The sequence below is a fragment of the Lutzomyia longipalpis genome, chromosome 1 (genome assembly GCF_024334085.1).
Source record: "Lutzomyia longipalpis isolate SR_M1_2022 chromosome 1, ASM2433408v1".
NCBI classification, from domain to species: Eukaryota; Metazoa; Arthropoda; class Insecta; order Diptera; family Psychodidae; genus Lutzomyia; species Lutzomyia longipalpis.
In genome coordinates this window covers 13,194,533-13,222,421 of record NC_074707.1, presented here as the reverse complement: position 1 = coordinate 13,222,421, position 27,889 = coordinate 13,194,533, and the positions used below count along the sequence as shown (strand labels likewise).

The following is a 27,889-nucleotide window of genomic DNA, read 5'->3' as shown; positions in this document are numbered from 1 at the left end:
TCTTTGAGAAATTTAATCCTTAAGCAGTGTGGTGGATGGGCATGGGATACCCATCATTAATTATTGATTGAATTTACAGGTTTTTCGTGAATACGGGCAGTTTTTCCTGCAGCACTGGCACACCGAGCTGTAATAGCTTAGTGGTGCTATCGCGCCGAAAGGAACGCTGTTTGGGATGTGGGATGTTACATTTTAATTCACAATCACGGTGATGCTATTTGCGCAGCTGCTGTGCAAATTTTCGCCGGATTCCGTGTGTCGTCCGGGGAAAATTTTCTCGGCTTTTCCCAGCAAAAGTTTTCAGTCAGTGTTGGATTTTCCACTCGTCCGGAACATAAAAAAGCGAGAACAAATTATTTCAACATTCCGTGTGCGTGTCACTATAAGTTTTTTTTCCTCCTCTACTTTTTCCTCATTTTCATTTCACAACGCACGAAAAATTTCCTAAGTTTGGGTGGAACAGTACGCTCTCACAGCCACTCGTAAATTCACATCGTTTACGAATAGAAAAGATCATCTCTTCTTGTTTTTTTTCCTTCTTCTCATCATCATCATCTTCGCGCTGCCTGGCTCAAAATTTTCGTCTCATCCGCGAATTCATCTGACCCTCCTCGCCCACCAAGAGTCGCAAAGAGTATATAACATTTCTTTATTACTTAAATACCTTCTACTTTTTTTTTCGTGTGAATGTTTTTCCTTTTTCTTTTCTTTTTTCTGAATCTTCCCCCGAGTGTGTGTGTGGATGTGTTTGTGTGGAAAATATTGTTTTCCTTTTTGTACCTTCTCCCGGGACTCCCAAACAGCCACTATTCACTGGGGTCCAACACTTAATTTTTCTTCCCGCATATCTTGGCGTTTAGCAACTCCCTTTCCCGGGGTTGGTCACCCCTTGTACATGAACATGTATTTATGTATATAGTAGCTGTGCCATACCCGTTTCTTCCATTTGGGGGGGCGGTGGGCGACTTTAAGTATTACATACACCGAAAAACCCTTCGCCAAAGACGTGCGATTGCTTATCGTAAGGACGCAGAGATACATTTTTCCCCTCCATGGGAAGCTCACCACCACTGTGAGGCACGCATAAAAATGCAAGAAGCTCGCTAAAAGTGAGAAGTATTGATTAGAAATCTCAGTACTGGTGAATCTCCTCCTATACAATATACAATGATTCGTATCATAGAGGAGAATTGGAGAATCGTTTGCGAGTGGGTCAGGGAGAAAATTCATCATGCAGTCATTCTGCTGAGTGAGGGATGTCGGTGTGTGTGTGTACTGTGCTCGTCAAAAGGGAAAAGCATAATCGCAATCCCACGCCGTTACCACCCCCACCTGTATGCAATCATCCTGTATAAAGTGAAAATTTTCACTCCCACCAACACCCTTTAGCTTTAATCAATTTCCTCTCTTTTTGTACCTTTTATTTTCTTTTTCTTACTAACTTTTCGCAACATCCTAGAGCTCACACCCACCACCCCCAACACCTAAAAAAAAAGCACCACCCCTCTGGGCGCAAAAGGTGCACCATGAAAGATGTGTCAAAGTTCTTTTTTTCTTTCACCCCCAAAGAGAGAAAGAAATTAATTGATTTCCATCCCCTTTTTTTTCATCCTTTGATCACCAAACTAAGCGAAATTGAATATTATGTGCCAGATAGCCGGAGCGCAGTGAAATTAAATGCAAAAAACACAAGTGATGGAAAAATCACCCTGGAGAGATTTATCGTGATTTTTTGTGACTCGCTTTGCTCTCTTCATATGTATAGAGGAATTTTCTGCAAGAGTGAAAAATAAAACACGCGAATTAGGAATAGTTTGTGGATGTTAGAGCGGGCAGATTTACAATTTTGTCTAATATTTTATCGATTTATTAATATCTTGTAAGTTGAATTAATTACTTGGAGATTGATAACAAGGACTTTCTCGTGAGTTAAGGACAATTTATATGTTTATGTAATATACGCGAGGCTTCATGATTGACGTCAATAGTTTGAGAGTTTTTAAAAAGTGATGATGAGCCTTAAAATGCGACAAAGGCGATAGTTTAATTTACTTATTAGCACGTTTATGAACAAAGAATGCAGTTTTGGGATGTAATTCAATTAAGCTTTTAAAGTTAGGCCCAAGTTTTGCTATGCCTAAGTTTTTTAAGTCAGAATTAAATTTTTTAAACCAGGCTTAAGCATTTTAGGCTAGACCTAGCTCTTTTAGGTTGGGTTTAAGTTTATAAGATTAAACTTTTAAGAATAAACGGTTAGATCAAGCTGAATCGGAATTAAAAAAAAATTGTGTTGATTTTTACAAATTTCTCTACTCGAAAACGATTAAGATCTATGCGCTTGACCCTTTTCCGCTGTTTAAATGCGTTAAAGTCATCCATAAATGCATTCAGCTTCGGTATATATTTATTTTATATATTAAAAAAAAGACTCAGGTCGAGCCTGGCTTAAACCAAGTTTGAAAAACGTAAGCCTAGTTTAAGAAATCTTCAGCTAGGTTTAAGAATCTTAGACTAACTTTAAAATATTAAAAATTTTATCAGCTGCTGGTCTTGAGCCATAGACACAAAACCATTAATCCATTCTAAAATACTGAATGATTTTTTTTTAAATAGCAAGATGCAGGGACTGCATGGATATTCAATATAGTTAACTTATAGATAAATTAATTTCCGTAGAACCTTCTTGTCCTATAGAATGACGCAAAATTCAAAATAGAACAATTTTATGAGAAACTTCCTGCCCTATAATTTTCTCTCAAACCACACGATTGAATGTAAATAGAAAATGCATTTTTCCTGAGCTTCCTTGAACCACATGAAGGGATTAACTTTACCTCAATCTCCACCCCCTAAATAAAACATTAATCAAATAAGAACAACATTCAAGCCCTTTTTTTCCCATCACTGCAGGACACAGACCTTTCCAGCATTTACTTAACGATGTGAAGATTATTTTCTCGCACAACAAGATCTGCTTTAATGAGAGAGGTTGACTGATGACCACAAGACGATGGGGGTGGTTGGAATTTCTCCAAAAATCTAAAGCTCGCGTGAAAACAATTTGATCTCAAAATATTTATTCAAAACACGTAATGAAAGTTGAGCATTTTATTAGCAATATTAATGAGAACTTTAACCAATTATCAATACCAACGTAGCTACCTGTAGTGCCCAGGTAACACCACCCCTTGTGCATGCAACAATCGTATTACCTTTTGCAGTGAAAATGGCATAAAAAAATTTAAGTAACAAACTCTAAAAAAATCATAACAGGATTAGTTTCATATTTATGCTAATTATAACTACTAATAGTCTTCCTACTTTTCGCAGCATATTCATCCTGGTGTACAAGGTCACTTTTTTAATCGATGGGAGTGCCTATTATTAGCTTATAGTGAAGGAAACAAAATCACGTTATATCTCACTGTTTCCTCACAATTATTTTTTTTCTCTCTACTTCTTCTATATGTATTTTGAATGCCATTCTAGCCTTGCCCACTAAAAGCGTGTTGATGTCAAAAATGTGATAATGAAATTGTGTCAGCGCAAATCCCTTTTTTCCCCCAACAACCATATGAATTACAGTGTTTTATCTCCACACACACCCTCCCCAATGGGGTCACACACAATCCCAAAAACGGTAGGCTATATAGGCGCACAGGTAGATCCCAGTGGCAAATATTACATATTCACACAATATCCCATCATTGAACCACATTATATATAGCGCTGAATCGCATGAGAATAATTTTCCAACAGGTGCTTCCGTGTCTCATGTTCAATTTTCGATTCCAATATTAATGAATGACATAAAAATCATATATCCCTCAACACTTATGGCGTCGTCGCAAAGAGAGCACAGAGGTTCTCCATACCCAGATATAATGTCTCTATTTGTTCAATTTCTGCCAAGATATCACTATATGTGTGTGCTCCTTGATGTGGGGAAAATGTTTATACTTACATACCATATAATACTTTTATGGTGCTAACAATGCACTGAATCGTCTACTAATTAATTCACCAACTCCAGATAGCTTTGCTCTTGTTTTGAGATGCGATAGATATACTATATAACGTATTTGTGGATAGAAATTAATATTATAATGCTATCTTAGTGGTGCTACTGGATCAGATAAATAAAACTACGGAGAGAGGGTAGAAGAGACATATTTTTAGCAACTAAACACTTCCTAACTTTAAAAAGGGTCGTTACTAAAGGAGTTTATTCGTTTATGTGTGTGAGAAATCCTTATTCAAAGAAATTATCGGGATAGGCTCATTTTTGTAGAATCGGTTGAGGTAAAGATTTGCCCAAAAATGCAAACAATGACGTCATAATTGAAATTTTTGTCTCTTTTAATTCATGATGCATAAGAAACAACGTTAAACGATAAAAAAATTCATAGATGATTGATTCAATGAAAGATATTATTATTGAAAGAACAATATTTATGTCATTGTGTGCATTTTTAGGCAAATATTTGCTGACTTTTCCAAACTAATTCTAATGGAAAATATTTAGTTTCTTTACGAATTTTTTATTCATTTTTGACCCTTTGATCTCGCTATTCCCCTAATTGATTTTCCTAACAGCAAAAAACTTTTCCAATATCATTCAGTTCCATTTTACCCTCATGCTCTCCTATATTTTCCTAAAATCAATCACACTATACCCCATGTAAATGTCTTTGAAACTATAAAATTTTCAAGAGTTTTTACAATAATAGACCTCCTTCGACTATCCCATTCATTGATTTTTATCCCGAATGAACGTCAAGAGTCAAATCTGGCAACCAAAAATGAATGTATTTTTAGGTCCTTTTTGCAAGAGTTCCTACAAATTGTACATGATAAATAAAGGCTGTTTTTCATTCAGGAAAATCCTTGAGTTTCGAGAGGATAAAATGTAACTTTTTTTCTGAGAATAGTTTTCTGCAATTCAACTCAGCAGAATTAATTAATTCGTCTTCAAACCTCTGTGTGCACCAGACATGGAAAACTTTTTAATTATCCTTCTGGAAACATTTTCATTTTCATTTAATTTTCTCGTTTATTCATCCCAAAAATGTAGGCCGGTCTTTAATGCGCCCCTATAGGAATCTTTAACATCTTTAACTTTTCTTTTCATTCTTGAGAAAATGAAATACGATTTATTAATTTATTCTTCATGAAATAAAATATAAAGATAATTTTAGCAAATTGCATGATATTTCTCTTAATAATATATTTATTTCCAACTCAATTTTTTTATTACATCAATCTGCATAACGAAGGATAATAATGCAAGTCTGCCGTACATATAGCAGCAATTTAAATTTCGAGTGTAATATCCGAAATACAAATCTAATTTTTTATTTATTAAGATGGCGAGAATTTATCATAAATCTTATTGAGTTAGCGTGAGAAAAAAATCTTTCCACATTTCCTACGGAAGAAGGCGAAAGTGCTTAAGAGGGCCTTAAATTTCATGTCACATACACCAAAATACTCCCAAGAGTAACAGAAAGCCTTTTCTGTGTGAAGATTTATACAAATTCCTGTTGAATATTTCTCTCCCACCATGTTGCCCTCCTATAGGGGCTCTCCACTTGGAAAATGAACCACAGACATAATAAATTTTTTTTCCTAAAATTCTTGCCAGCATCCTCACACCAATGCCAATGAAACTTCCTGGAAGGATGTTACAAGCCATTGCTGAAATTCAAAGTTTTTTTTTCGACAGAGAGATAGAGGGAGTCCAGTGAATTTAGTTTTTTTTTGTACACTATACATAGAGAAGAAAAGTTTATTTTCCAACAGTGTTGTTCACAGATTCGTATAATAAAAATTCTGTTTTTATGAGAGAACTTCATGCAGAAATTATGTTGTAAATTCCTGAAATCTCTTAAATTGCATTGGGGGGTATTGTATGAGAAACTAACAATTGGGAGGAACATTAAGGGGACAATTTAATTGTCCATGCTCGTTCTCTCAGTACACAATTATACATACAGCAAATAATGTGAATAAAAAAAAAGAAACTTTGCATGTTGTCTCCACTCTCTTGTTGTTGAGACTTGCCAAATTAGAGATGCACTTCCCAAAAATTGTATACATTAAAACTTAACTTTCATTGCAAAAAAATCCTTTTTATGATTATGTTGAAATTTTAAATGAAAACAGTCATAAAGTATTCACGAATTTTAAGCAATGCAAAACAATAATACAATCTTGTGGAAAGAGCCGTGGGTTTCCTCGTGTGTTAATATTTTATGCCTCATACAATTAAATTTTTATCGTGGTTGTCCTGTGGTCAAATCCTCAGGTCTTCGTGGACCTATCATTGTAAAATTGTTTGTTATTTTGTTGAGTTGCTATTCAAGCAAAACAAGAGAATTTATCAAAACCAAGAATAATAGTCTATGTCACGAAACTTTTCTGAAGCATAAAGTTTAAGTTCATAAATTAATCTTCATTTATAAAAAAAACTCCAAAGTTTTTTGTGGGTTTTTCTTAACTATAAGAATGTCTTATCTTGTTAGATCTTTGGCATATATTTTCCTTTCTTATTTTTACCGAAACTTTCTTCGCTTTAATAGAATCATGCAAGATGTTTAAAAATTTAATCAACGTACCTGCCTAATGAAATTCCTTACAAGCAATTTTATGAAATTCTTTTTTACAAGAAAAATCTTGCAATGATGTTGGTTCGTTTTTAGATGATTAAGATAGAGAAGAAAATAATTCATTTTACCATTTACATGGAAAATTAGTATTTTTGCCAGGTTGAAAAGGGATTAAGGAATTACTTTGCTTTCTTTTTTAATATAAATTTTTAACCATGATGGTCTAGAATTTTTTTGTTCGAAATTTTTTAGAAATTTTTATTTCAAAATTCTAGAAGAGGCCAAAGTTTTCTGAGAGAACATTGTAAGGTAGAAAATTTCATATAAAACTACTTCTTAGAATTTTTCCTATAACACCTCCCGCTGCAGCATAGCGAGGGCTACATTGTAAAAACGGCTAAGTCGGTTCGGAGCCCATACAAAGTTAGCCGACTTAGCCGTTATTACAATGTAGCCCTCGTTAAGTGACAAAAAATATTTTATCTAAATTGATGAAATTGATTAACTCACACCTTCACCCATCTTATCCTGCCTAGAGATAATTTGATAATAATGAAAACGTGACGCATATGCAACAAATATTTAATATACTCCACCAATCTCACCGATCAAATCGCATAATTAATTACACAAAGATAAACAATTCAAGTGAATCTCGATAAGTTTATAAAATACGCAGCCTTTAATAATATATTTATACAGCAAAATGTGAGATTTTCCTTCACATCTCATTACAAATATTTTATTTGGATTTTGTACAAAGTGCCAAAACATTGAGATGTTTCAATTAATTGGCGCACAAGAAAGTTTATGTAATTATCACCAAGAACATTCATTTGCAATAACATATCATTTGATACAGAGGGAGTCTGATGATGTTACTCAAGCAAATTTTATCGGCCGATATTTATGCAAAGTCATCACTTTTTGATGGTCAATGAAAATAAAATCTTGTGAAAAATATTTTCAATCTCTTTTTTTATGAAAATTAAAATATAAAAGCTTTGCGGAAATCCTTGAGCCACGTCAGAGATATGCTGTAAAATATTCCAAATGCAAATTTGAGGAAAAATACTTAAAATATAAATTCAAGATATCATTAAAATTACATATATATACAATAAATAATTATACCACGTGGAGGGTCCTTGCGTAATTCCACGGGAAAAAGTAATGACAGTGTGAAGAGTGGCGCATATACGAATTTAACAACGAAAATACGTGTAAGCGTGTAGAATAAAATGGGGTGAAAATCAAGGAAAAAGTCTTTCGTGATATCTTTCAATTTAAATTCCAATGGCAACAAAATCCAGTGCTTGAAAGCGATGACGTGTTGGTTTGTACGGAAAAGATTTGTCCATTTGATAGCGAAAAGTTAGAGCACAAAAAAGAAGAATTCTTTTTATTTTCTATTCAGTTCTAGGTGTGTTCGTCAACAGAAACAAATAAAGAAACTTCCACAAATTAATAATTTTTAGCCTAAAAAAAACGTTCATAAAATTCCTGTGTTGGGTGTAAAAGCAACATTCCCGAAACCATTCCCAAAACACTATGTGTCCCAAATGTGCTGCGAGCGCCAAACTTTATTATTGATTTGCTTTTCCCAGAGTGAATATTTTTTTTCGCGGATTTTTTTTTTTCGAAAAATATTTACTACACGTTTGTATTGCATGAAGGATAAATATAAATTTCGTGCCAAACCTAAATCCCAAAACACAGAGAAGTTTATAAACTAAACCATACAGTGGAGGGATATTAAATCCCCCGTGTTAGTAATGAAATCACCAAATATCACAACTTTGATGACACATTTCACTAAAGGTTTTTTTTATATCAGTGATTAATTATCTTATCTGATCAATAAAAATATCTACCCATTGCGTAGGAATACATGCGAAATGTGAATAAATATGAGAGAATAATGCTAAAATAAAATTTAGTATAGCAAGCAAAATAAGGTAGAAATTCTTTTGACTTTAATTGCAAGAAAATTATTTTGGCATTTAATTTTTAATGGTTTTCTGTGGTCTAAGTTTTAAGGGGTTAAATACATAATTAAATGTGCCAAACTTTTTGCTGAAGCGATGCTTTATTATTTGTCGAGCATTTAATTGCTGCCCAAGTTGTTGCAAGCTGGCAAAAGTGCCTGTGTTAGACCATATGTGATGATGCCGAGCACTTCCTAATTTTTCTGACCTTTTCCATTTTACCTTTTTTCATATTTTACACTCAGAGATTAAAGATCTGTAATTTTTTTGTCAGGTTTTAATTTTATTACAAATTTTTAATGTTCTCAGAGATGGTCGGGTAAAGTTCAGTGATGTAGGAGTAAACGATGTATTATATGTAGGAGCTTTGCATTACCTATATAATGATTTTTCGAGAGCTTTTATTCCCTCTTCATCAAATCTTTAAAAGTTTGAAACAATTTTGCCTTTAATACATGTTTAAGGGTTGATTTTAATTTTTTTATCTCATAATTTTTAATATTTTAAATTAACAAAATAATATACATAAGGACCACCACCTTTTTATCCCCTCTGGTAGACCTGATGAAGGGGGAATAAAACTTTCGAAACGTCGTATATAAAAGCATTTGCGAAGCTTACTAACAGATCATACAGCGTGCTCTCCCATTATTGCAAAATTTCATGGAGTATTCTAACTGCTTGATTTTTTAAAAGTTTCATCCATTATCAACAAATTGATGCATTTAAAAATACCTACCAACTAATTAAATACCACATGCATTATATAGATATGTATGTAATATAAATTAACATACTAATCGTACTATTTCCCAAATGAGGGAGAGTTCTTAATTTAAAACAATTAACCCCTTTGGTACTAAAAGCCGATTATTGTTATTTTGACAAACCAGAAAATTCGATTTGTCAGTACATGGCACAATAACTGCAATTCACGCTATAATGGCAAAATGTAGGGCGATTTTGAGTCATCACCCTCATCGCTTCATTTAACTAACTTTGCTGTGTATATAGCGATAGAGCAGAGTATAGTGGAACTATATACACTATTCCACAACACTACATAATAATGTATTTTGGGGGAAATGAGGGAGTACAAAATGATTAAAGAAGTATAAATACAGAGTGCTATTCTACATCCTTGGTATGTGCTAAAACAAGTCAGGGGGGGAGCACTGTATTGATTTTATTTCTTACAAAACTTGTAGCTGTAGCTTTTTTTACGACACCTCAGCACAAGTGAAAATCTCTTTAAATGCTCGGTCCTAAATACAAGAAAAAAAATCCACCTTATAAACATAAGAAGTTGGTTGGATTTTGAAGAAGAAATTGCGTTGCCACGACAGAGAACCAGAGGTCACATTGCCACTATATTTATTGCTATTGCATGATTATGTTGTAAGAAAATGTACTTTGCAGTATTTCCGGGGGTCTCCCAAATAGCTACATATGTGTACTATATATACATACGGAATACTACATATACAATATCCGGCGGACTGTATACTGTAGTGGTAAATGATTATGAGGAAACGTTGACACTTGGTAGATCCGTATCAACCACTTTGCCATACATATACTCGTTGTTTGGGGTCCAATGCTATTTGGTTCTCTTCGCCCTTTGCAAAACTATGTGAAATATATAAGTATTTTTAGCCACGAATACCATTGATTATGTGGTATCGTTAAGATTTTTCTGCTAAGATAATAATTTTATTTATTTTTGATTGATGAATCGATTCGCCCCTAAGAATGTTTCTTTTCTCCTCTTCCACACTTTCGTTTTTTTTTCTGCCCCCCTTCTGTGCCAAGCCTTGTACTTTCATGTTAGTGGAAAGTCTCTGTTCTCGTATTAGCACCATTTCTTCTCACACCCTCCTATACGGGGCATGATGGGGGGTGAAAACCACACTAACCACAAAAGACGTGTTAAAGAGAAAAAGTCACCATAAATTTTCCCAATATCATCATGCACGCGCTATATATAATTTCCTCCAAACGGATAAATGGAAACTTTTTAATTTCCACTCCATTTGGCGATTTTTTTCAATGAATATGGTTTTTTTTTTTTTTTTTTTTACCCACCTCCACCCCTCAGGTCCTCAACTCGTAGAGTTGATTTCGGACCGAGGCATTGCCGCAATGGCTACTTAGCCTGCCAGTACTCTAAACAATAGGCGCACTGACAGCAAAAAAAAAAAAAAAAAAAAAAAAAAAAACACAGGGGAAACAGGGAGACATAAAACGACTACACACGTAACGAACACTAGACTAAATACAGAGGTTATTATCCTGAACAAAACGATCAATTGCTCTTAGCGCCCTAACCGACTTTTCCTGTATTGATAGTGCGCACAAATCCCTGGAATATTGAATTCCCGCGCAACTATACAACAAATCTGCTCGACCAGAGGACGATACACCACAGTGGAACAATACATGATCTACGTCCATATACGTAGAACAATCAGTGCACAGCGACTGGGCCACAATTTCAAATCTTGCGAGGTGCGCATTTAGCCTATAGTGGTTACTAACGATACGGCTGATCAAGACTATTTCCCTTCTACACATGAACTGCAATTTAGAGAACCATGGTGAGTCCGACACCTTAGGTAGAATCGAGAAGCAGAATCTACCAAGATCACTTGCTTCCCAATCTGCCTGCCAAACCTCCATTGCCTGCTTGTACACTACAACTGACATTGCTTCCTCGGAATCGTTACTGCGTAGAACTAATTCGTCTGCATTTTGCGCATACCGTGCAATTCTGCTGGAAGGACGTTTTCTCACAATTGCATACATATCCTGCCACAGTTCTTCTTGAATCACCCGCGCTCTCGATATCATTCGCCCAATAAGCATCTCGTACCGAATATTTAAGGGCAATATCCCAGCAATTACCTCAACGGCTTGTGTGTGGGTACTCTGCATTAAACTGAAACATATACGTATAGCTTTCCACTGTACACGTTTCAGTTTTATCAGATGACACTCAGCCGCTCCGGCAAAAGCAAAACAGCCGTACTCGAGAATCGGGCGAATGACGGTTTTAAAGATAATTAACATCAATCTCGGGTGAGCGCCCCATGACATACCTGCTACCGCTCTAAGGAAGTTTAGACGCAAAGCACTCCTAGATACTACTTCACGACAGTGCGCAGCAAAACGACATTTACGATCAAAAATAACTCCCAAATATCTGAATGTATTAACCTGAGGCAGCATAACTCCTCTGTACTCAACGCTTACCGCCTTCTCCCTGTGAGATTTGGCGAAAACCATAACTTCAGATTTTTCAGTGGAAATATTTAGACCTACACTGTCATAAAACGCACCCAAGGACCTGCATCCATCAACCAACTTTCTCTGGATAATTTCTGTGTCTGAACTCTCAATTCCCAAAACTACATCGTCAGCATACTGGAGTATAAAACAATCTTGAGGTACAAAACGTTCAATGTCCTGTATGTAAACATTATACAATGTGGGGGAAAGTACAGAACCCTGAGGGAGACCCATCCATCCAACTCTTCTTGCCACTATTCTGGAATTGTTAACAATCAATAGTTCTCTGTATACTAACAGGCTATAAATTGCTGCTACAACTCCCCCAGGGAGTCCCAGAATCCTCAAGCTGAGACACAGTATATCTATCTTAACATGATCGTAGGCTGACATCACGTCAAGGAAAACACACCCAAGAGCCTTTTTGTTTTGGAAAGCAAGCTCGACTTTAGAACTCAGAGCGGCGATGCAATTATGAGTACCTCGGCCTCTACAAAAACCAAACTGGGATTTTGGAATTACGTTCTGACCCTCAAGCCAATTTTGTAGCCTAGTCAAAATTAGCTTTTCGTAAAGTTTTCTTACTATAGATAGCAGACTAATCGGCCGATAGTTTTTAGGATCTGACTTATCTTTATTCGGTTTGGGAATTGCAATGACTTTTGATTCATTCCACTTGGTGGGGATTGTGCATGATTTCCAGAAAAAATTGAATAGACTTAGCAAAACCTCAACCCCTCGTCTTGACAATTTCTTTAGGTACAATGCTCGGATATTATCGGTTCCTGGTGAACGATTTTTAATTGACTTAATGCCGCAAACGAGTTCTTCTAAATTAAATTGACCAGTTAAAGGGTTATTGTCACTACCGTGGGATTCCGGCACAAAGAAGACTTGCGGTTTGGCTACAAATGGAGGTGCTAACCTATCTGCGAACTGCTCTGCCCATTCGTCTCTGAACGTACCCTGTTTTTGCCTTGACACACCCCTGAAAGACCTGGCTAAATTCCACATTTCGCATAAAGAAGTAGTACTAGAGAATTCTGAGCATCTATCTCTCCAATTATCAATCCGCTTGCGTCTCAAAAGTTTTTTCGTTGCAGCATTAATTCTTGTATATGCCAAAAATGACGCGCGGTCACCAGTTCTGGAGAATTTTTGAAATGCTTCTTTTCTCAATGCCCACAATCTTTTACATGCTTGATCAAACCATGGTTTGTCTCTCTTGCCATTGTCTTGACGTCGAAGTGTGCCAGAAGCTCTGACAGAAGATAATATGTTCTCAACGAATTTCTCGTATTTTTCTTCGCTATCGGGTAGCACCTCAATTTCCGCCACACCTGCTTCAAATTCAACATTAAACTTGCGCCAGTCAATATATGAAAAATTTAAACTATCTAAAATGTTATCATCATTGGATTCATTAGATCCTTCCTGGCGGCTGGAAATATGAATTATTATTGGGAAGTGATCGCTTCCTACAGTGTTTTCATACAAATCCCACTGACAATCAATTGCAAGTGTTTGAGACACCAATGATAAATCTAGAATACTTGGAGAGATCGGAGGGCAACCAATTCTGGTGCACCTGCCGTCATTTAGCACAACTAAATTAGTCTTTTCTATCCACTCTTCCAAAATAATTCCATTGGCGTCAGTTGTATTAGAACCCCACATACTCCCATGAGCATTAAAGTCACCTAGAACCACGGCGTTCAAATTATGATTTTCATTTAACAATCTATTGAAATCACGAGCATTTATTCTATGATCGTTGGTAGAATACAACGAAAAGATGCGAAGTATTCTACCGCTTAGCGTCAAGTCAATACAAACACAATCTCCACCGATATCTGAGGCTATGTTAACACGTGTGTATGTTAAGTTAGATCTTACGGCCAAAAGTACTCCCCCACCCCTAGCAGTTCTATCCTTCCTGACAATGTCATAACCACCAAGTCTAAAAGCACCCTGCAACAATTTGGTTTCTTGTAAAGCAACTACGCCAACATCTAGATCATTACATATAACAATTAAATCTTCTATCTTAGAGCGGACACCATTACAATTCCATTGGAGTATTTTAACCGTGTGTGGGGTTGAACTAGACATCTTCTTCGTCTTCTTCGTCGGACTCAACCATTTTGGTCAACTTGGGCATCAACCACGGGAGAAACTTATCGGCAAGAGGAAAAACAAAATTTTCAAAACACGCTATAATATCCTCCTTCACCCCGAAAGAATGAAGAATCATTAACAGAATGCCTTTCCAACCATCCCACCCAGGATTACCATCGGAATTACCGGTCTTGTCTTTCTTTGCCTTTTTCGAAGTTTTCTTCCGACCCTCATTCACTTGAGCTGCTTGAGATTGACTAGAATCAACCCCTGTACCCCCCTTTCTACCTTCTTGTTCAGCCAACTTCTTTCGGTGAAACTGTTTCTGTGACAAACGCGCCTTATCGAAAGCACTTTTCGGCCTCTTAACCTTTTTCTTATTGAGCTCAGCAGCCCTTTCCATTGAAGGAAAGTCCCACTCGGAGTCTGAGTCCGAAACATCATCTTCGAGATCCGAAATAGCATCAAACATATTTGAATTTCGATCACGCTTAAGACCTTGGGACCCTTGAACCACCTGAGAAAAGGACACATTGTGCCTGACTTTCATGTTCTTAATCGATTTTTCAACGTGAAGAGCTCTTGCCTTGCACACGTGGCTTGCATTTGGAAAAGATTCTTTGCAGTTTGGACACGTGAAATTTGTACCAGCACAATTTGCCGCTTGATTCTCATGAACCAAGCCACATTTCTTGCAGCGAGTCTTATTACCACAATATTTTACAGTGTGTCCGTATCGCAAACACTTTGTGCAGAACATGACCTTGTCACTGTATGCGTGAACAGTAACAACCAACCCATCAACCGCAATGTAATCAGGTAGAATGTTGCCTTGAAAGGTGACCCTTACCGCCTTCGCAGGAACCCACTCAACTTTTCTATCTACAGCCATTGCACTAGAGGAACTTGATGGCCCTTCCGCCGAATAAACTTCGGTCACTTTCTTCTTATTCATCCTGAAAACATCCAAGATTCTGATCTGGACATTTACCGCGTCCTTGAGCTTACCAACGCCCCCCCTGATTACTTGCTCCGACTCATCCAAGTCCAAAATAACCACGCCGTCAATTTCTACTTCTTTAGCCAAGATATAAACCCTCAGGGGAGCAAAATCTTTGTCCAACGGCATCAAATTGGCTTCCGCAATGTTTGAGAGAGTGACTTTTATCTTATCAGAGAAGATCTTGCGCACTTCGATGATACTCTTGTATTTCGCGTACATTTTCTTAGCCAATGAAATTTGATTCACTGACTGTCCCTCATTCCCTCTAAAGTACACAACATACGGCCCTTTTGCATTAGGAGCATAAAATCGAATGCGATTTCCCAAAGGTAGCGTTTCATTGGAAGCTGCGGATGCGTTTGAGGCTTCCCCGGCAGGCCCAGGAGCCCCAGAAGCACTAGAAACTGAATCATTTGCCGACTGCGCCCCATTCGGCTCACTCTCCCTGCCATCGCTATCGTCACCCATACTTTCACGAGGCTTTGTCGAACACCCGTTAAATCGGATGGTCGAACCAATACGACTACGCCTAATAACACGTTTCTTTTCCACACTAATTCACTTGCAGCACTTCGTAATTCTATCAACCCAAAATCCCACAATTTTCCCCCCAAAAAACTCCCTTAAAGGTACCCCAAACCGCCTCGAAAGACAAAATAATTTATAGAATTCAACTCCTTATATACTAGGAAAACTTAATTCAAAATAAAATTCAGAAAAATTACTATTAAACTCAAGAAATATTTGAAAAATTCGTAGCGCACTTGAAAAACACGTGTGTTCAGAACGAGATGCACAACGTAACTGAATGAATATGGTTTTGAGAGGAAAAAAAAAATGATGCATCTTCCAAGGTTAATTTGCCTTTCACTTTCACCCCTTCCGCAGAATTCAATTTTCAAACAATTTTGCCTCTTTTTTTTTTTTTTTTTTTTTGCAAGTTGGCAATTTTGACATTTTTCCTCAATTCAAGTGTTAAATGTATAATGTATAGGTATCGTGTATATAATCATTATGTAGAATCATGTAAAATTTCAGTTTGCAAATTAGCATGAAGCTATTTACATGCTTTCACAATAACATATATATACTTTAAATCGCGTGGAAGTGATAATATTAAAGCGGAACGATTTAGTTTTTTTTTATTAACTTCAAGGGCATTTATTTATCGATCGATTTATGCGATGCAGTACGCATAGAGAAAATTAATGCATTCAGTCGACAAAATTCGCGCCACGTTTTAGCATTACATTTTGAGAAGCTTTTCACCTGGGAAAACGTTCTATATATAAAAGTTTCCGCGTTGCCCGAAGGATATTCCAAAAAGACATTTGATTTTCAAATAAATTCTAATTTCTAGGTCATTTTAAATTAAATTGTGAGATCATTGTGTAATTGAATTAATTATATTCTTATTCCACATTTAATTAACATATAATAAAAGAAGTTGAAATTATGCTAAGACCAATTTAAGAAAATTCTTTAAAGCTCTTAGAATTACTGGAATCTTGAAGGTGTTAAGGGGAAAATTTGGATCCTTCGTACTCCCCTTTTCCTGTATTTTCACACAAAATACCATTATTGAGCTTTTTCAACGTTACCCATCAGTGCATATAAGAATATTTCACTGTTAGTTTCTGTTCAAGTACCAGAACAGTTTCAGTATCATCTTATACAACTTTGGCAAACAAATTAAGAAAAGTTGGATAAAATTAACCATTATCAAAGCTAGATAATTTTAAAGTTTTCCCATTCCTTTCCAAATTGTTGTTGATTTTCTTCATAAACAACAAAGGGAGTAAATTACAAGGAAACATTTTCCCCAAAATATTTAGTTGGCAAAGGAATTTTCATTTCTTGGAATCTATATATATACAGACTTTGTGAGAATTCACTGATTAATTTACAAAACTTTATGAAACACTTGAAGATTGGCCAACAACACTAAAAGTCTTCTCATTCGTACTCCAGGATAGGGCAATGAGCATTACTACATATAAAACTACAATGTAGATTATGCAGATTGTGCCAGCTTTTTTTTTGGACAAATATAAGTTGAAAATAAATGCCTCCAAAAGAGACTCTGGCAGGAAATTCCCATTAAATCGTATGGAAAATTTTTATTGCTTTTTTTGCGTGTGGTGAAAATTGATTTTTTATTAAGTTTCCTGATACTATATGTGTGTTAATAATGTGGAGAGATTTTTGGAAGTAGTCCAGGATTTGTAATGCTCTCTAAAGTGTGCCTGACAAAAGTTTCATGTTTACATTGCAGGCAGAGTGTGTGCCGCACAAGAGGGCAATGATGACTCGGTAAAGGAACCCAAAAGCTCTCGTTCGTGGGAGAATGTTCTTCATATTGGTGTACTGTAAGGAACAAAATTGACTCAACCGTTGCTTGTTGTGAAACATTTTGTCAATCTGGAACATCTCCTGTGGTCGAGAAGACCACACAAGGGGTTGTGTTTTTTGCACAATTAAACCATGGCCACACCACCTGATAGCCCTCTGGAGGAGGTGGTGTATGAACTTGAGCCAACACGTGTTCCAAAGCCAATTCCCGTTGCGCTCGAGGATCTCTGTCGGCAAACAAAGTTTACGAGACAGGAAATCCGAGTGATGTACAGAGGATTTAAAACAGTGAGTATCCTTGTGAATATACATTAGAACAACCCCTATCATGCTAACTATTTTTATGACAAGAACATTATTATGGAAAGGAAAAACTTATTACACACATTCGTATAGCCTGCTATACATATAATACAGGGTGTAGGTAGAGGGGGTAGCTAAAGCCATTGATTCTTTGCTCTTTTTGCTCTAAGAAAATTTAGAAAGTTTAGAAAAGTTTAAATCTTAAAACGTACAAACACAAAACGAAAATTAAAATTAGTAAAAGTTCACTGAAAACATTTATGTTTATATGAGTATAAAAAAGGTAGAGGAGACGACAATCCCCAGTTAAAAAAATAGGCAAGACGACTGATGAAGATCAATTGCGAGATCGTAAGGGGAAGATAGATAAGCAATAGTTTTGGAACTTTTCTAAGCTTGCTAACTGAACGAAATATTAAGATTTTGGGAAGAGGAACTGCAATTAAGATGGCTCACCCTGTATTTGTAACGTATACTTGCCGTACTTATATGTAATTGCATGCAATTATGCTCCATAATACACCATAAACTACATACCTACTTATATATACATTATTAGGTGGTAAAAGTGGTATACGTACATAATATGAAGTGTTTTTATTGTAGCAAAGGTGGGAATAATTAAATTGACAAGTTATTCTTTAATCAATAGAATTTGCTCAATATGAATTTATTTAATAAATTGCACAAAATATGTTTTTTTTGCTACCTATCACTTTTATATATTTTCATATAAACGAGAAAAACTCGGGTCAAATCTAATTAAATAATTTTTGTTGATCGTCATTTTTTTATGTACCAGGACTGTCAAGAGCACTCGAACACGGGAAAAAATTTCATAACAGTTTTAAAATATTTTTTTAGAAGAGACAAATAAACCATCAGAATTTTAATGTTAAAATGTCATTAAATTTCTTTTTAAAGACAGGTGCTTAATCATTGCAAATGCAAATTAAATCATAAAGCTCATAATAGCGAAAGTTCCTATAAGAAAAATTAAATAAAAGATTGCTCATCTGTTCAATAAAAAAAATTTTGAAGCCATTGAGAAAATAACAATCATTAATCCTTCTATTAATCTCTTTTGGCTGTGAAAAATGTGTGTACATTAAATTGTTTTGCATTTCAAAGCGGTGTGTGGCTCTATTGGATTCACTCCCCTGAAATTCATTCCTCGAGTGATTTTTACAATCGCACGTAAAAGTGTAAACCACAGTGAGAATTATTAATATCCCCCCTTGTTGGCGCTCAAAAATAGACGAAATTGATAGTTTATTAAACGAGCCAGTCACACAAAGGCAGTTCAATTATATCGATAACAGCAAGAAAAAAAAATTCAGAATTATTTTGAAACCTTCACAACATAATCATTCTAAATTTAGATTTTTTATGTTAATATTTTTGTTCTTTCTCTCCTTTTTCATGTCTTATTTCGCCACCACAGGAGTGTCCAGAAGGTGTTGTACATGAAGACTGTTTCAAAGACATTTACGCAAAATTTTTTCCACATGGCAGTAAGTATCACTCATCAAGCTTTTTGTACACTAATTTCTTTTTTTGAAAAATATATTGAAACAAACAAGAGAATTTTCACACCTTCCCAATTCTACTTCATTTGCTATGTAAATTTTAATCTCATTTTCTCTCATTAAATATTCACAATTACCAATCAATTTTCACAAAATTTATACTTCAAAGGCTCTTTTTTTTACGAACCATACATACATATTTCTGCAATTTATGCTGGTTGGGTATATTTTTAATTTTTTATTGAATGATTTTAAAAACTACATTACATCAATTTATCACTTTATGTTTTTTTAGAGGGCATTGTAAATGAATGTAAAGAGAAGTCTTTAAGTAATTTTCCACCCTATACTTTAACACTCTCAAATAATCTTTAAAACAATTAAGACACATTAAATATGATTTGAGCATAAAGTTCCCCATCCCCTCCACTCTATTGCTCATTTCTCTCTTGTAAAAGTCCCTAATGCGCTAAATGACGGAATAATTGAAGCCACAAGTCCAAGTTATAATTTAGCAGGCAGTGTTGCTTCTAAAATATCAATTATATATTTCAGATTCCAGCCTTTATGCCCATTACGTGTTCAAAGCATTCGATGTTAACTGCAACGGAGCAATTAGCTTTCGGGTAAGTTGAACGATAAAACTTCTAATTTTGTTTAATATGTTTCAAAAGAACAGAACAATCATTTAACTTACAATAAAATAACATTGCTGTGTGTGTTCAATAAAAATTAAACATCTCAGGCGCGACTTTCTTCACAAAAACTCAAATAAAAAAGCTGGTATTGTAAAAGATATTAATTTAAAATATACATAATTAATATTTTATAAAGTAGGTTTTTTTAAATATTCAAATATTAAAGCATTTTATGAGAATATAAATAATAGTTAAACAATTTAATATATAACCTACTTAAAATATTGATGATCATACTAAAGATATAGAAATTCTCAAAATTTTTATAGACATTCTTTTTCTCAAGCTCGATGCAGTTAAAACATTTGGGGGAACTCTCATAAAACTCCCACTAAACGATGTTGTTACAAAAATGACCCAATATATTTCAATTTAAGCATTTCATTGTCATAAAAGAGTGGAAAAATATATTTTTTAGATTCAAAATTTTCACCCATTCAAACTAGATAATTCAATTATTCCACGTGTATAGGTATTAACTTCAAATTTACATAAATTGAAGTTAAAACTACGGCTTAAATTAATGGAAAATTGGCAAAATTGTGACTTTGAAATTCAATTAAAGTTCATAAAATAATTCAGCTTTGTAAAAGCTTTTTCAAGCGTCAGAAGCATTATGTAATGAAATAATAAATTAATGAGAATTTCTATCTTTACTTTGATCTTCTAATGTGGAAATTTAAGGATAATTCCTTTTATTTTATTAAATTAAATAGATTTGAATCGTCTGATATTAAGGCGTGAAATTAGTGTTTTTACTTATAGACTGCTTATCCCAAACCAATTATAAAAAAATAGAATTAAATTTTTAGAACATACCTACTTTTTTTATGAATATAATATTTTTAAGATGATCTTATACCGTTCACACCTCTTACGCAGAAAGAGTTAAAACAATATATTATTTATTACTTACTTACAATTAGAAGCTTTAAGTTGAGCCTTAGTCTACATAATATTCAATGAATTTATTATTCATTCTAATAATATTATTTCTAGTTTGCAAAAGTTATAGTAGATTAAAAACATAATCCATATATGTAGTTTTCCATATCTATAAACTTTCCTTTTTGAATTAGATTAGAAAAGTTAAATCAGAATGGCTCCTACGTAGATAACAAGTAGATGAATTTTGAGAAAATATTTTGTAGATGAATTGGTGATGAGGGCAAAATCTCACGCAAATACTTTAGCTGATGGAAGACAAATAGTTGTGGAATGAATTTGCAGAAAAATTGTCGAATTCACAGAACAAGAGGAGAGACCATGAAATCGATTTTTAAGGATAATAATGGAAAAGGGAAGAATTCCTGTGTTTAATATACACATACATATAGTACCTATATTTAAATGAAATAATTTCAAACATTGCATACACTGTGTACCATTTGGAACCATTGTCCTCAACACAATGGCTAAATTTTCACATTGAAATACCATACCTACTGGCTCCTTAATATAATATATTACATTATTTACTGAAAATCTTTTCAATAGCGCTATTTTTTTCAATTCTTTTTTTTCAACAATTTCATTCATTCATTTTTCTTATTAAATGATAAATTATTATTAGTATCATTATGAAGGCATGCTCCGTCATATTTTCACGGATGAATAATAAATATCACAAGTGGTTATTGTACTGTACATTATCTCTCATTTTTCTCGTTGTTTTTTTTTTCTTCTCCCCACATGCAGGATTTGTTAGTAACATTATCAACTTTACTGCGGGGTTCAGTTTATGAGAGATTGAGATGGACTTTTAAACTTTATGATTTGAATGGAGATGGGTGTATTAGTCGGAATGAATTGGGTGAAGTGGTGCAAGCAGTGCATGAGCTAATGGGTAGAAGAGCACACCAGCCAGAAGACGACAGGAAGGCGAGAGATCAGGTATAATAAAAATATTCTTTAACTTCAAAATTATTATACCCTAAAATTTATAATTAAAAACTTCAGCTCCTTACTGAAAGAATATACAGAAAGGATATGTAGGGATGGGGGGCTAAGAGAAAAGAAATAATATCTTGAACTAACTAGAAAAGTTTATGTCTTTAATAATGGAAAGAAAATGGAATTAGTTAAATTAACAACCCAACACTAATTCTTACCATTAGGTTGATAGAGTTTTCCGAAAGTTGGACCTGAATCAGGATGGTGTGATAACAATTGAGGAATTCCTGGAAGCTTGCTTGAAAGATGATCTTGTTACGAAATCACTGCAAATGTTCGATACAGGACTTTGACGATTGCCTGAGCATCTCGTCAGCAATAAATTTAAAGATTCCGTCTCTCTAATTGATCTGTAAATTTTCTTTATTATATGAAAATGTAAAATTAAGAACAAAAGTACATAGTCTTCATTTTCAGCCCTTCAATTTAAGAGAAAGAAAAATGTTATATCTTTGTAATCAAAACTGTGACTATTGGACAATTTCTCTTATAAATTACAAGTAGATGGGAGAAATCAAATGCAAGAAACATGAATTAGATACGCTTATTAGGTGAAATGATTATTGACATTATGATAAATACTTCTTTTTCTATTTAAATTTAATTTTTAATTTATAATTTTTTCTCACTGTCCTTGTCTCCCTTCCCCAATGGGAACCAAAGAAATAAAAAATAAATAAATAAAAACAACAAAGTATTATGTAGATGTGGATGAGTGGGAGGAGAATTTGTAAAACTTACAAAACCCCAAAAATGATTTTATATTAATTATCGAACATTAAATGTTCAGCAATAACTTTATATGTTACCAACAAACAATATGGTGTAAAACGTTAAGACATTAAAATATGACTTCAATTTTTTGCATAAAATGAACACGATTCCGGAAAAACGGGCATAAAAATAACATGAATGTTTGAAATACAAAAAATAGCGTATATAGAGAAAAAAAAACAGCAAAAAATAAAATATTGTCAATGGTTAAATTTGTTCCAATTTGGAACAATGTGTATAAAAAAATAATATTCAAGTGGGCATTTTTTATTGTAAAAAAAACCAACACTACCTATAATGAATTTTTCAGATAAAACGATGTTCCATGTACTCTTGGAATATAACTAATTGCCATTAAAAATTAATCTACATGTAAAATATATTATAGGTAATATTACAACCATTCTGCATGATTAATGAACTTTATTTATTGATAACTTCAAAATTGTTTCAGTTGTCTCATTTAATTTTATTTATCCACAGCACAAAAAAAAACATTAAATGTCTACCCTATAAAAGTGCTTCTGCCATAAAAATATTTATTTAAATTTGAGAGAAAATTAATTTTCAAAAAAAAAAAACTCTTTTATGTAGAAAAAAATAGACAAACTCCTAAATCAAAGCCAAAGTGCAATTTTATAACACAGGAAATATTTTTTAAATAAATACCTTTTTTGCATTTTAGAATCATATATCAAATGCAATTTTCATGTGAAATGATTAGGAAATGAAAAACATTTTTGAAATTTAAACTATATGCATGTATTTCTATACATAGATTTTATAGGTAGATTCCCAACCCATGTCCTTTTTTTCACTTTTGAAAACTATTTCTTTTAAATGTAAAATAAAAGAAAATTATCACGAATGACAGGTAAAAAAAGGTACCAAGAAAAAAATCTCTGAAACATTTAAATTTATTTTTATTATTTACAGCACCACTAATTAAAAGAAAATAATACATATTACCTATTTATTTAATAGAAAATCAAAGAGAAATTTCATTAAAAATCTTGTTAAAAAATATTTTTCAAAGTGGTGCAGATAAAATTTGCAAATCATCATCTTCGACTCAACAAAGCCAACATAAAGAATAATAAAATTAGCATAAATAGATAAAAACAAAAATAGAGAAGAAAAAAAAGAAAGAGAAACCTTCTTTAAGATCTTGTAAAACAAATTTAAAAAAAAATAACATGTTCAATGTAAAACATAAATGTATGTATAATGTATATTTTACATACATAAGGAGCAACAACAAAGAATAAAGCTTCCACAGGGCATTTTAGTAAAAGAAAATCATTTTAAATTCTTCTTGTGAGTGATATAATTAAGAAAACTAAAAATATTGTGCAATAATATTGTTCCCACGAAGAAACTCATTTAGACAAAAAAAAATGAAAATTATCAATTTGAGTTTCGTCATATCATATACTTTTTAAATTTTAAGATGATCAATCATTGAAATAATGTAATATTTATTTTTCAATTCGGATCTTCATGAGATGTGTATATAACATACATAAATAATATGTATTTGAAACAACATTTTTACAATATACTCGCGTATAAAATCCCACAGAAAAGAAATTTCTACATAAAAAAGGAACTTAAATACAGGCTTTGGATACAACAACAAAAAGAATAAACACAGTCAAAAAAAATATATTCTCACAAATTTTGAAAATTATCTACCATTGCATAGAGTCACAAAACACAGGGGTTTAGTAGCAAAACTTGCAACTTATTTTAAAATTTTATATAAAAGAGAACAGAATATTGGTATGTAAAAATTTCGATTTTTGTTAAGAGAATTGAGAAGGGAGTTTATTCATTTTGAGGCTTTTATGACACCTTTGGAAAATATTTTACTAGACGTGAAAAAAATTTGTAGACGAACAACTTTCTGAGAAGAGATTTGCCCAGAAATGCAATGAAAAACTTCATGAATAATTAAAATTTATATCAAAATTCTTCTTCGATCAAAATATGAAAATATTGAAAAGTAATGACGATTTTGCAACTTTTGTGAACAACCCTATACAAAAAATTGTTTCCCAATAAATTTTTAAATGTACCTGTACAACGGTAGAAAGCTTTGCCATACTTATCAAACAAAGATGGAGATTAGATGAAAGAAAAAAAATTTACCACAATACTCCCCACCAAAAGTATAAAAAAAATTTAATATTTTACATTACAATTCCGACGAACCATGGTATATTTATATATTTACGTGAGATGAAGACAACACACGCTATTTTAAATATTCACCAATTCCCCGCCATGTTGTGGAGGGAGTGAAAGAAAATTTTTTGCAACAACGTCCACCAAAAAAATGTAACATGAAGGAAAAAAAAAAGAATTCTGGTTAACACAATTTAATAAAAAAATGGGAGAATATTTATATTTATGGAATAAAAAAAAAACATTGTAAAAATCATTTATTTAATGAATTAAAAAAAAAGAAATGAAATTCAATTGCTAGAATCTATTGTAATTAATAATAAATTAAAAAAAAGAATTGACGTGAATTATGAAACGAAATTTAGAGAAAAAAAAAACATTTTTAGAAAGCTTTTAGATTTTAAACTTCATTTTACAAATTTTAAAAATTATACGAATCGAATCTTTAGCACTATTTGTATTTCTTTAAACATAATGTGAATTTTTTTTACTAAACTAATATCTCAATATTGTATAGAATAATTAATTTATTTTAGACTTAATACCATAATTTCTCATTTAGACTGGTTACTATTAGTCTTGAGTTGATGGAAAAAAAAGAAAATAAAATATGTCCTAAATAATCTTATAGAAGGAGTTTATGTAAAAAAAACAACATTTATTTTTCTTCCAAAATTGATCATTACATTATTAGATTTATATATAAATTGCATAATCTGAGAACAAAATTAAAAAAAAAAGAGTATGAAGAAAAAAATAATAATAATGGTTGTAAGAATATTAAGTACATAAATCCTATCATTAAATTGAAATTACATTGCACCTCCATGTCTTATTTCCATTGATTTTGGGGCATTTTCCATTACTTTGGGGTAGTTAATTTCATATTCACAAATTTCATCGTCTGGTAAATCGGGGAAAAAGGGCTCAATGAGGAAGATAATGTCCAAAAATTCATCAATGGTCACTCCATTTAGCATTTCAGGCGTCATCTGTTTGGCCATATCGGCAATTTGTGGCTCAATTTCCGGAAACATCACATCAACAATTTCGCTGCCCAATGTTGTGAATGCTAAATTGAAGAAGTCCGCGAGTTCGTCATCATTGAACAAATTTTCAATGGCTGTGGTTAAAGCGCCCAAATGAAAGTCCATTTGAAATTCGGGCATTTCCCATACAACATCAAAACCATCGTACCCTATTGTTGCATTCATGCTTACATGCATTTCCGCCAGGACAATGGAAAAATTTCCATGACCAAATATTGGCAATAATCCACCAAGTTCCCCATCAATGTCATACCATCCCGCCAGCGAAAGTCGCGGTAGCGTAGCATCTATCCATAAGTCGAGCTTCTCAAAATTAAATTCCAAATCATTCACCACAAAATCCGATAATCCATCAATTCGGAGATTCGACAGGACTCCCGTGACATGGCCCAGTTCATGATCCAATTCAACATCCATAAAATCCTCGGTGAATGGATCCAGTGTTGGGAGATTAAGATCTACCATCTCCATTCGCATGCGGCACCGGAATTCTTCGAAAAATATCAAAAGTGCCTCCTCCATCGTCTTCTGCTCCTGCCTCTCCATGGACATGGACCTAAAGTGTTCACTGAGATTTTTTATGGATCCCCCCGAGGAGATTTTAAGTATAGTTGATAGAATTAGAGTGATTTGAAACACATTCATTGCACTGCAAGGGATTATATACACACAGCTCTTAACTTTCACAGCCACTTATTCTCACTGCGCTGTCTCCCCCGAAGCAACTATACAAGCAGGATGATAAGCTCAGTCATATCAGGTGAGATAGATTTATCTGCAGTAGACGATGAATTTAATTCTAAAGTCTCAATCATTATTAGATTGCAATTGAAATGACAAATTTCTTATTTTCTCTACAAAGACTTAAAATCTTCTTTTTTTCAGCTTTGCAAGAAGACTAAACTCTTTTCAATTGTAGAAAGAAAGATTTCTCAAAATACGATCGTTATAATTATTAAATAAAATAATTATATTCCTACTCTATAATTTAGCATTTACATTAATTCAAATTCTAAGGGAGGAAAGACTGAATCAGAGCCATTTAGGTTTTAATAAAACTTGATTTTTAAAGAAAGATTAAACGCTTATCTTTTGCATAAAAATGTCCTATATAATAGTTTTTAAACTAAAATATTATAAAGAAAACTTAATAAATTGATCGCTGAAGGTCTGATTTAGCACAATCTCCCCTACAAAACATATTATTTTATTCAGTAGCATGACTTATTGTGGGAAAACATTGTTAATTATTTTAATCGATCTAATCAAACAAAAATCAGTGATGTACTTATTTAATTTTCTTTCTATTTTTTATGATAAATTACCTCAGAAAAGACTCAGAGATATCCAAAATAAAATAAAACTTTTAAAGCCAAATTCATTCTTTTAAAAATTATTCGTGCATTTCACCATTTCACCTGTCGCACCTGCCCATTGTTTTGGCTATTGGATCTATACCTACTGTGCTGAAGGTGTTGAATGATAAGCGAATGAGTATAGCTATGAGATAATTTATGATTTTCTCGCTATCTAATTAATTTTTTATTTGTGCACAAGGTGAAGAATGCCGCATAATTTTCCTCAATGCCAAACTATTGAAATATTCTTTACAAGAATTTCTAATGTTCTGACATACTTTTCGTCTGGCGTATAAAATCAAGTTGAAGAGAGCATCACCTTTCAATTTTCATTCAATTCTTCTTGAGAGCAAAACCACTAAAGGAATTGCATTAAATTAAATTGTTAATTAATAAGAAATGTTTATGAAAATTGTGACTTTAATTCTCATCAGTTCTTACTTCGGCGGATGGATTTGTGATGGACAGAATGTCTCAACGGTGAATGTGAAATTTTTGGATTTAGTTCAAACTATTGAAGCTCCTGCAGGAGCTGATGTGAGATTAGTGAGACGCTTCACGGAGGAAATCAAGCAGATTGAGAGGAATGCCCAACGGCTGATACGCGAAGTTAAACTCTTCCAAGAAACCTACAACCTGCCACAGGCTCCACTCACAGAGAGAGCAATCAGGGAATGGTAT

The 27,889-nt window shown here is 33.5% G+C and overlaps 2 protein-coding genes across 3 annotated transcripts; one reads left to right on the top strand and one right to left on the bottom strand.

Annotated features, from left to right (window-relative positions):
• The first annotated feature begins 299 nt into the window (after window positions 1–299).
• LOC129788201 (Kv channel-interacting protein 1) lies at window positions 300–23,763 on the top strand. Of its 2 annotated transcripts, none has more exons than XM_055824265.1 (6): window positions 300–634; window positions 17,281–17,645; window positions 19,105–19,174; window positions 19,745–19,815; window positions 21,586–21,780; window positions 22,005–23,763. In XM_055824265.1, exons 2-6 carry the CDS (start codon window positions 17,490–17,492, stop codon window positions 22,131–22,133), a joined length of 621 nt encoding a protein of 206 aa, XP_055680240.1. In that variant the 5' UTR covers window positions 300–634; window positions 17,281–17,489; the 3' UTR covers window positions 22,134–23,763. The 2 variants fall into 2 exon arrangements, with proteins under 2 accessions (XP_055680240.1, XP_055680241.1); XM_055824266.1 differs by having other exon boundaries at window positions 303–370; window positions 22,005–22,627.
• A 328-nt stretch (window positions 23,764–24,091) lies between these two features.
• LOC129788200 (uncharacterized) lies at window positions 24,092–26,699 on the bottom strand. The gene has a single exon (XM_055824264.1). The coding sequence runs from the start codon at window positions 26,493–26,495 to the stop codon at window positions 25,614–25,616; it is 882 nt and encodes a 293-aa protein (XP_055680239.1). The 5' UTR covers window positions 26,496–26,699; the 3' UTR covers window positions 24,092–25,613.
• Between the last annotated feature and the right edge of the window lie 1,190 nt (window positions 26,700–27,889).